Source organism: Netta rufina, assembly GCF_964035555.1.
Source record: "Netta rufina genome assembly, chromosome: 37".
Taxonomy (NCBI): domain Eukaryota; kingdom Metazoa; phylum Chordata; class Aves; order Anseriformes; family Anatidae; genus Netta; species Netta rufina.
The window spans coordinates 35,104-45,921 of NC_140161.1; the positions used below are offsets into that span (position 1 = coordinate 35,104).

Genomic DNA, 10,818 nt, shown 5'->3' on the forward strand with positions numbered 1-10,818 from the left:
CACGGGATTGACACAGGACTGAATCCGGATTGACACGGGATTGAATCTGGATTAACACGGGATTAACACGAGGTGGAATCCGGATCGACACGGGATGGACACGGGATTGAATCTGGATTGACACGGGATTAACACGGGGCCGAATCTGGATTGACACGGGAGTGACACGGGGATTGAATCCGGATTAAAACAGGGTTGACACGGGATTGACACGGGACTCGATCTGGATTAACACGGGATGTAATCTGGATTAACACGGCACTGACACGGGGTAGAATCGGGATTGACACGGGATTGACACGGGATTAACACGGGATTGACACGGGGATTCAATACGGATTAACACGGGATTGACACGGGATTGACACGGGGATCCAATCCGGATTAACACGGGATTAACACGCTAACAACATGTGTCCGTCCTCCCAGCATGCAGTGGCAGCGGGGCCGTGTCCTTAGCGTGTTCTCCGTGTCCTTAGCGTGTTGCGGCCCGGGGCCCTTACCCTGTGGGCGTCCTTAGCGTGTTCTTAGCGTGTTGTAATCCCACGCGTGTTCTCCTTAGCATGTTGGAATCCTTAGCATGTCCTTAGCATGTTGTAATCCCACGCGTGTTCTCCTTAGTGTGTTGTAATCCTTAGCATGTCCTTAGCATGTTGTCATCCCACGCGTGTTCTCCGTAGCGTGTTGTAATCCTTAGCATGTCCTTAGCGTGTTGTAATCCCACACATGTCCTCCTTAGCGTGTTGTAATCCTTAGCGTGTTTTAATCCCACACATGACATCCTTAGCGTGTTGTAATCCTTAGCATGTCCTTAGCATGTTGTCATCCCACGTGTGTTCTCCTCAGCGTGTTGTAATCCTTAGCATGTTCTTAGCATGTTGTAATCCGCAGCGTGTTCTCCTTAGCATGTCCTTAGCGTGTTGGCATTGCCCTTGGCACGTCGCCGCCCTTAGCGTGTCCTAAACGTGTCCTAGTCGCCCTTAGCGTGTTCTGTGTATGTTCTGGTCCCCCTTAGCGTGTCCTACGCATGTTATAACCGTTCGCATGTCCTACCCATGTTATAATCCCCCTTAGCATGTCCTACACATGTCCTGGTCCCCCTTAGCGTGTTCTACCCATGTTCTGGTCCCCCTTAGCATGTCCTATATATGTCCTGGTCCCCCTTAGCGTGTCCTACCCATGTCACCACCCTTAGCATGTCCTACCCATGTCCTATACGTGTCATAGTCACCCTAGCGTGTCCTATATATGTTCTGGTCCCCCTTAGCATGTCCTACCCATGTTATAATGCCCCTTAGCGTGTCCTATATATGTTCTGGTCCCCCTTAGCATGTCCTATCCATGTTATAGTCCCCCTTAGCATGTCCTCCCCATGTCACCACCCTTAGCATGTTCTATGTATGTCCTGGTCCCCCTTAGCATGTCCTAAACATGTCACCACCCTTAATATGTCCTTCCCATGCCCTATACATGTCATGGTCCCCCTTAGCATGTCCTATATATGTTCTGGTCCCCCTTAGTATGTCCTACCCATGTTCTGGTCCCCCTTAGCATGTCCTACCCATGTTGTAATGCCCCTTAGCGTGTCCTACCCATGTCACCACCCTTAGCATGTCCTATATATGTCATAGTCACCCTTAGCATGTCCTATGTATGTCCTGGTCCCCCTTAGCATGTCCTAAACATGTCACCCCCCTTAACATGTCCTTCCCACGCCCTATCCATGTCACAACCCCCTTAGCATGTCCTATATATGTTCTGGTCCCCCTTAGCGTGTCCTAAACATGTCCCCACCCTTAGCATGTCCTACCCATGTCCTACCCATGTTATAGTCACCCTTAGCATGTTCTATGTATGTTATGGTCCCCTTTAGCATGTCCTACCCATGTCACCACCCTTAGCATGTCCTTCCCACGCCCTATCCATGTTATAACCCCCTTAGCATGTCCTACCCATGTTATAGTCACCCTTAGCATGTCCTATGTATGTTATGGTCCCCCTTAGCATGCCCTAAACATGTCACCACCCTTAGCATGTCCTACCCATGTCACGGTCCCCCTTAGCGTGTCCTAAACATGTCCCCCCCTTAACATGTCCTAAACGTGTTCTGGTCCCCCTTAGCGTGTCCTACCCATGTCCTCCCCGCGCCCCCACCCCCCCCCCCGCCCCCTCCGCGATCACGCGTGTCCCCCCGCGTCCAGACGCGGGGCCAGGCGTGCCAGCAGCTCCCGCAGGTGCCGGGCCCCGGCCTCGGCCGCCTCCAGCACCTCCTGGTGCCCGGCCGGGGGGTCCCGGGGGGTCGCGGGGGGTCCCGGGGGGTCCCGGGGGGTCGCCCCCGCCCCGTCCTCGGGGGGCAGCGGGGTGGCGTTGGTGATCAGCGACAGCCCCAGCACCCGCAGCCCGCAGTGCCGCGCCGCCACCCCGCCTCCGCCACCGTGCTCATGCCTGGAAAAAATGGGCGGGACACGCTAAGGACACGCTAAGGACACGCTAAGGGCCCCCGGGGTCCCCCCTACTATACCCCATGACCACCATTTTTAGGGTTTTCCCGCTCTTTTCTATCATTTTCTATCATTATTTATCGTTATTTTGCTCTTTGGGGTGTTTTCATATTGGACATGTATGTTCTTAGCATGTTCTTGGCATGATCGCGGTCCTATATGGGTTAGGGAGGGGTTTCGGGGGAAGAAAAGGGGTTTTGGGGTGGTTTAAGGGGATTTTGGGGGGATATTGGGGGGATATTGGGGGGTTAACGTGTTCCTAGTGTGTTTCTAGCATGTTCCTAGCATGTTTTTAGCATGTTATTAGCATGTAATTAGGGTGTCTTAGTGTATTATTAGGGTGTCTTGGTGTGTTATTGGGGTGTCTTAGCGTGTTTTTAGGGTGCCTTAGCGTGTCATCAGGGTGTTTTGAGCGTGTTTGGGGTCTTGTTTGGGTCATAGGGTCTTGCTCATGCCTGGAAAAAGGGCAGGACACGCTAAGGACACGCTAAGGACACGCTAAGGGACCCCGGGGTACCCCCTCCTACGCCCCCCGACCCCAATTTTTAGGGGTTTCCCGCTCTTTTCTATCATTTTCTATCATTTTTTATCATTATTTTCTTCTTTGGGGTGTTGTCATATCTGACATGTATGTTCTTAGCATGTTCTTGGCATGATCGCGGTCCTATATGGGTTAGGGAGGGGTTTTGGGGGAAGAAAAGGGGTTTTGGGGTGGTTTAAGGGGATTTTGGGGGGACATTGGGGGCTTAGCGTGTTCCTAGCGTGTTCATATCATGTTCCTAGTGTGTTCTTAGCATGTTATTGGCATGAAATTAGGGTGTCTTAGTGTATTATTAGGGTGCCTTGGTGTGTTATTGGGGTGTCTTAGCGTGTTTTTAGCGTGTCTTAGCGGGTCATTAGGGTGTTTTGAGCGTGTTTGGGGTCTTGTTTGGGTCATAGGGTCTTGCTCATGCCTGGAAAAAGGGCAGGACACGCTAAGGACACGCTAAGGACACGCTAAGGGCCCCCGGGGTCCCCCCTACTATACCCCATGACCACCATTTTTAGGGGTTTCCCGCTCTTTTCTATCATTTTCTATCATTATTTATCGTTATTTTGCTCTTTTGGGGGATTAGTGTGGTTTACACGTATGTTCTTAGCATGTTCTTGGCATGATCGCGGTCCTATATGGGTTAGGGAGGGGTTTTGGGGGAAAAAAAGGGGTTTTGGGGTGGTTTAAGGGGATTTTAGAGGGATATTGGGGGCTTAGTGTGTTCCTAGCATGTTATTATCGTGTTCCTATCATGTTCCTAGCGTGTTCTTAGCATGTTATTAGCATGAAATTAGGGTGTCTTAGTGTATTATTAGGGTGTCTTGGTGTGTTATTGGGGTGCCTTAGCGTGTTTTTAGCGTGTCTTAGCATGTCATTAGGGTGTTTTGAGCGTGTTTGGGGTCTTGTTTGGGTCATAGGGTCTTGCTCATGCCTGGAAAAAGGGCAGGACATGCTAAGGACACGCTAAGGACACGCTAAGGGACCCCAGGGTACCCCCTCCTACGCCCCCCGACCCCAATTTTTAGGGTTTTACCACTATTTTCTATCATTTTCCATCACTTCTTATCGATATTTTGCTCTTTGGGGGATTAGTGTGTTTTACACGTATGTTCTTAGCATGTTCTTGGCATGATCGCAGTCCTATATGGGTTAGGGAGGGGTTTTGGGGGAAGAAAAGGGGTTTTGGGGTGGTTTAAGGGGATTTTGGGGGGATATTGGGGGGATATTGGGGGCTTAGCGTGTTCCTAGCGTGTTCATATCATGTTCCTAGCATGTTTTTAGCATGTTATTAGCATGTAATTAGGGTGTCTTAGTGTATTATTAGGGTGCCTTGGTGTGTTATTGGGGTGTCTTAGCGTGTTTTTAGCGTGTCTTAGCGGGTCATTAGGCTGTTTTGAGCGTGTTTGGGATCTTGTTTGGGTCATAGGGTCTTGCTCATGCCTGGAAAAAGGGCAGGACATGCTAAGGACACGCTAAGGACACGCTAAGGGCCCCCGGGGTACCCCCTCCTACGCCCCCCGACCCCAATTTTTAGGGTTTTACCACTATTTTCTATCATTTTCTATCATTATTTATCGTTATCTTGCTCTTTTGGGGATTAGTGTGTTTTACACGTATGTTCTTAGCATGTTCTTGGCATGATCGCGGTCCTATATGGGTTAGGGAGGGGTTTCGGGGGAAAAAAGGGGGTTTTGGGGTGGTTTAAGGGGATTTTGGGGGGATATTGGGGGGATATTGGGGGCTTAGCGTGTTCCTAGCGTGTTCATATCATGTTCCTAGCATGTTTTTAGCATGTTATTAGCATGTTATTATAATGTCTTAGTGTATTATTAGGGTGTCTTGGTGTGTTATTGGGGTGTCTTAGCGTGTTTTTAGCGTGTCTTAGCGGGTCATTAGGGTGTTTTGAGCGTGTTTGGGGTCTTGTTTGGGTCATAGGGTCTTGCTCATGCCTAAAGAGGGCCAGGACATGCTAAGGACACGCTAAGGACACGCTAAGGGCCCCCGGGGTACCCCCTACTATACCCCGTGACCACCATTTTTAGGGGTTTCCCGCTCTTTTCTATCATTTTCTATCATTATTTATCGTTATCTTGCTATTTGGGGGATTAGTGTGGTTTACACGTATGTTCTTAGCATGTTCTTAGCATGATCGCGGTCCTATATGGGTTAGGGAGGGGTTTCGGGGGAAAAAAGGGGGTTTTGGGGTGGTTTAAGGGGATTTTGGGGGGATATTGGGGGGATATTGGGGGGTTAACATGTTCCTAGCATGTTCCTAGCGTGTTCTTAGCATGTTCATAGCATGTTATTAGTATGAAATTAGGGTGTCTTAGTGTATTATTAGGGTGCCTTGGTGTGTTATTGGGGTGTCTTAGCGTGTTTTTAGGGTGCCTTAGCGTGTCATCAGGGTGTTTTGAGCGTGTTTGGGGTCTTGTTTGGGTCATAGGGTCTTGCTCATGCCTGGGGAAAAGGGGCAGGACACGCTAAGGACACGCTAAGGGCCCCCGGGGTCCCCCCTACTATACCCCGTGACCACTATTTTTAGGGGTTTCCCGCTCTTTTCTATCATTTTCTATCATTATTTATCGTTATTTTGCTCTTTGGGGTGTTTTCATATTGGACATGTATGTTCTTAGCATGTTCTTGGCATGATCGCATTCCTATATGGGTTAGGGAGGGGTTTCGGGGGAAAAAAGGGGTTTTGGGGTGGTTTAGGGGCATTTGGGGGGATATTGGGGGGATATTGGGGGGTTAACATGTTCCTAGCATGTCCCTAGCATGTTCTTAGCATGTTCTTAGCATGTTATTAGCAGGAAATTAGGGTGTCTTAGTGTATTATTAGGGTGCCTTGGTGTGTTATTGGGGTGTCTTAGCGTGTTTTTAGGGTGCCTTAGCGTGTCATCAGGGTGTTTTGAGCGTGTTTGGGGTCTTGTTTGGGTCATAGGGTCTTGCTCATGCCTGGAAAAAGGGCAGGACATGCTAAGGACACGCTAAGGACACGCTAAGGGCCCCCGGGGTACCCCCTCCTACGCCCCCCGACCCCAATTTTTAGGGTTTTACCACTATTTTCTATCATTTTCTATCATTATTTATCGTTATCTTGCTCTTTTGGGGGATTAGTGTGTTTTACACGTATGTTCTTAGCATGTTCTTGGCATGATCGCGGTCCTATATGGGTTAGGGAGGGGTTTTGGGGGAAGAAAAGGGGTTTTGGGGTGGTTTAAGGGGATTTTAGAGGGATATTGGGGGCTTAGCGTGTTCCTAGCGTGTTCATATCATGTTCCTAGTGTGTTCTTAGCATGTTATTAGCATGTAATTAGGGTGTCTTAGTGTATTATTAGGGTGCCTTGGTGTGTTATTGGGGTGTCTTAGCGTGTTTTTAGGGTGCCTTAGCGTGTCATTAGGGTGTTTTGAGCGTGTTTGGGGTCTTGTTTGGGTCACAGGGTCTTGCTCATGCCTGGAAAAAGGGCAGGACATGCTAAGGACACGCTAAGGACACGCTAAGGGACCCTGGTATACCCCCTCCTACGCCCCCCGACCCCAATTTTTAGGGTTTTACCACTATTTTCTATCATTTTCTATCATTATTTATCGTTATTTTGCTCTTTTGGGGGATTAGTGTGGTTTATACGTATGTTCTTAGCATGTTCTTAGCATGATCGCGGTCCTATATGGGTTAGGGAGAGGTTTGGGGGAAGAAAAGGGGTTTTGGGGTGGTTTAAGGGGATATTGGGGGGATATTGGGGGCTTAGCGTGTTCCTAGCATGTTCCTAGCGTGTTCCTAGTGTGTTCTTAGCATGTTCTTAGCATGTTTTGGGGTTTATTTGGGATCTTTTAACATGGGGGCGGTTTTGGGGTGGTCCTGGGGGGTTTCTGAGTGGGTTTTGGGGGGATTTCTGGGGGTTTTGGGGTAGTCCTACACGGTTTTGGGGTGTTTTTGAGGGGTTTTGGGGTATTTTAGGGGTTTTGGGGTATTTCCGTGGGGTTTTGGGGTAGTTCTGTGGGGTTTTTTGGGTAGATCTGTGGGGTTTTGGGGTATTTCTGTGGGGTTTGGGGGAATTTGTGTCGTTTTGGGGAAATTCTGAGGGGTTTTGGGGTATTTCTGTGTAGCTTTGGGGTATTTATGTAGGGTTTGGGGGTATTTCTGTGGTTTTGGGGTGGTCCTACATGGTTTTGGGGTATTTCTGTGGGGTTTTGGGGTATTTCTATGGGTTTTTAGAGTATTCCCTTGTACTTTTGGGTTATTTCCATCGGGTTTTGGGGTATTTGTGTGGTTTTGGGGTGGTCCTACATGATTTTGGGCTACTTCCATGGGGTTTTGGGGATTTCCTACACGGTTTTGGGGTATTTGTGTGGTTTGGGGCTATTTCTATGGGGTTTGGGGCTGTTCCTACATGGTTTTGGGGTGTTTGTGTGTCTTTTGGGGTGGTCCTACATGGTTTTGGGCTATCTCTGTGGGGTTTTGGGTTACTCCCATGGGATTTTGGCCTACTCCCGTTGGGTTTTTGTCTACTCCCGTTGGATTTTGGGCTACTCCCATGGGATTTTGGGCTACTTCTGTGGGATTTTGGGCTACTTCCATGGATTTTGGGCTACTTCCGTGGGATTTTGGCCTATTCCTGTTGGATTTTGGTCTACTCCCATGGGATTTTGGCCTAATCCCATGGATTTTGGCCTAATCCCATGGATTTTGGCCTACTCACATGGGATTTTGGGCCACCCCCATGGGATTTTGGGCTACTTCTGTGGGATTTTGGCCTACTCCCATGGGATTTTGGGCTAATCCTATGGGATTTGGGGCTACTTCCATGGGATTTGGGTCTACTTTCATGGGATTTTGGGCTACTCCCATGGGATTTTGGGCTACTCCCATGGGATTTTGTGCCACCCCCATGGGATTTTGTGCCACCCCCATGGGATTTTGGCTATCTCTGTAGGGTTTTGGGCTACTCCCATGGGATTTTGGCCTACTCCCATAGGATTTTGGCCTACTTCCATGGGATTTTGGGCTAATCCCATGGATTTTGGCCTAATCCCATGGGATTTTGGCCTACTCCCATAGGTTTTTGGGCTACTCCCATGGGGTTTTTGGCTATCTCTGTAGGGTTTTGGGCTACTCCCTTGGATTTTGGCCTACTCCCATGGGATTTTGGGCTACTTCTGTGGGATTTTGGTCTATTCCCATTGCAATTTGGGCTACTTCCATGGATTTTGGTCAACTCCCATGGGATTTTGGGCTACTCCCATGGGGTTTGGCCTATCTCTGTGGGGTTTGGGGCTACTCCCTTGGATTTTGGCCTATTCCCATGGGATTTTGGCCTACTCCCATGGGATTTTGGCCTACTCCCTTTGGATTTTGGGCTACTCCCATGGGGTTTGGTCTATCTCTGTAGGGTTTTGGGCTACTCCCATGGGATTTTGGGCTACTCCCATGGGATTTTGGGCTAATCCCATGGATTTTGGGCTACTCCCATGGGATTTTGGGCTAATCCCATGGGATTTTGGGCTACTCCCATGGGATTTTGGGCTACTTCCATGGGATTTTGGCCTAATCCCATGGGATTTTGGCCTACTCCCATTGGATTTTGGGCTACTCCCATGGGGTTTTTGGCTATCTCTGTAGGGTTTTGGGCTACTCCCTTGGATTTTGGCCTACTTCCATGGGATTTTGGCCTATTCCTGTTGGATTTTGGCCTAATTCCATGGGATTTTGGCCTAATCCTATGGATTTTGGGCTAATCCTATGGGGTTTTGGCCTACTCCCTTTGGATTTTGGCCTACTCCCATGGGATTTGGGGCTAATCCCATGGATTTTGGCCTACTCCCATGGGGTTTCGCCCCCCCCATGACATTTTGGACCCCCCCCCTTTTGGGATTTTGGCCCCCCCCCCCCCCGACCCCCCTACGGGACTCACCCACGGCGTCGGCGCCGATGCGCTGCAGGAAGCGGCACTCGGCCACGGTCTCGTAGCTGGGGCCGCCCACCCCCACGTAGACCCCCTCGCTGCGCCCGCAGCTCCGGGGGGGCCATTTCCAGGGCCAGGCGCCTCAGCTCGGGGTCGTAGGCGTCCAGCATGGGGGGGAAACGAGTCCCGAAGCTTTTTTTTTGGGGGGAAAAAACCGCAAAAAACGGGGTTTTGGGGCGTCAACGGGAGGCAGACGGGTCAACCACGGCGTGACGGCGTTGGGTTGCCTACGGCACGGTGGAGACCCCCGACCAAAATCGGGGAGGTTTTGGGGGTCTTCGGGTCGGCTACGGCACGGTGGAGACCCCAAAAACGTCTTGGGAGGTCACCAAGATGGCCACCAAGACCCCAAGATGACCACCAAGCCCCCAAAATGGCCCCAAAACCCCCCAAGATGGCCCCAAAACCCCCCAAGATGACCCCAAAACCCCCCAAGATGACCCCAAAACCCCCCAAGATGACCCCAAGTTGACCACCAAGACCCCAAGTTGACTACCAAGAGCCCCAAGATGACCACCAAGACCCCCAAATGACCCAAAACCCCCCAAGATGACCCCCAACGGCGTCCCCAAGGTCCCCAAGTTGACCACCAAGACCCCAAGATGACCACCAAGACCCCCAAGATGACCCCAAAACCCCCAAGATGACCCCAAAAACCCAACAAGATGACCCTCAACATCCGCAAGATGACCACCAAGACCCCAAAATGACCCCAAAACCCCCCAAGATGACCCCAAAACCCCCCAAGATGACTCCAAGTTGACCACCAAGACCCCAAGTTGACCTCCAACGTTCCCAAGTTGACTACCAAGACGCCAAGATGACTACCAAGACCCCCAACATGACCCCAAAACCCCCAAGATTGACCCCAAGATGACCACCAAGACCCCAAGTTGACCACCAAGACCCCAAGATGACCCCAAAACCCCCCAGATGACCCCCAAACCCCCCAAGATGACCCCAAAACCCCCAAGATGACCCCAAAACCCAACAAGATGACCCCAAGTCGACCACCAAGACCCCAAGTTGACCACCAAGCCCCCCGAGATGACCCCAAACCCCCCGAGACGCCCCCAAAACCCCCCGAGACAACCCCAAAACCCCCCAAGATGACCCCAAGATGACCACCAAGACCCCAAGTTGACCTCCAATGTCCCCAAGATGCCTACCAAGACCCAAAGATGACTACCAAGATCCCAAGATGACCCCAAAACCCCCAAGATGACCCCAAAACCCAACAAGATGACCCTCAACATCCCCAAGTTGACCACCAAGACACCAAGATGACCCCAAAACCCCCAAATGACCCCAAAACCCCCAAGATGACCCCAAAAACCCAACAAGATGACCCCAAGTTGACCACCAAGCCCCCCAAGACGCCCCCAAACCCCCCAAGACGCCCCCAAAACCCCCCAAGATGACTCCAAGTTGACCACCAAGACCCCAAGTTGACCACGTAGACCCCAAGATGACCACGAAGACTCCCAAGTTGACCACCAAGACCCCCAAGACGCCCCCAAAACCCCCCAAGACGTCCCCAAACCCCCCAAGTTGACCCAAAACCCAACAAGATGACCCCAAAACCCAACAAGTTGACCACCAAGACCCCAAGTTGACCCCAAAACCCAACAAGACGTCCCAAAACCTCCAAGACGACCCCAAAACCCAACAAGATGACCCCCAAACCCAACAAGATGACCCCCAAAACCCCCCAAGATGACCCCAAAACCCAACAAGTTGACCACCAAGACCCCAAGTTGACCACCAAGCCCCCCAAGTTGACCCCAAAACCCCCAAGACAACCCCAAAACCCCCCGAGACG

The 10,818-nt window shown here is 50.8% G+C and overlaps 1 protein-coding gene and 1 long non-coding RNA gene across 2 annotated transcripts in view; both read right to left on the minus strand.

Moving 5' to 3' along the window:
- Nucleotides 1–224: 224 nt before the first annotated feature.
- LOC311220672 lies at nt 225–2,109 on the minus strand. Its single transcript, XR_014619237.1, has 2 exons — nt 780–2,109; nt 225–731 (listed from the first exon to the last, which is right to left on the minus strand). It is a non-coding gene; the product is annotated as an uncharacterized lncRNA (long non-coding RNA).
- A 68-nt stretch (nt 2,110–2,177) lies between these two features.
- LOC311220685 (purine nucleoside phosphorylase-like) overlaps nt 2,178–10,818 on the minus strand; it is a gene marked incomplete at both ends in the record, with an annotated part of 22,747 nt that continues 14,106 nt past the window's right edge. Inside the window, 2 exons of the mRNA XM_084304237.1 lie at nt 2,178–2,445; nt 8,946–9,128. Of these exons, the coding sequence (XP_084160363.1) occupies nt 2,178–2,445; nt 8,946–9,128 (451 nt within the window). The remainder of the gene's footprint in view (nt 2,446–8,945; nt 9,129–10,818) is intronic.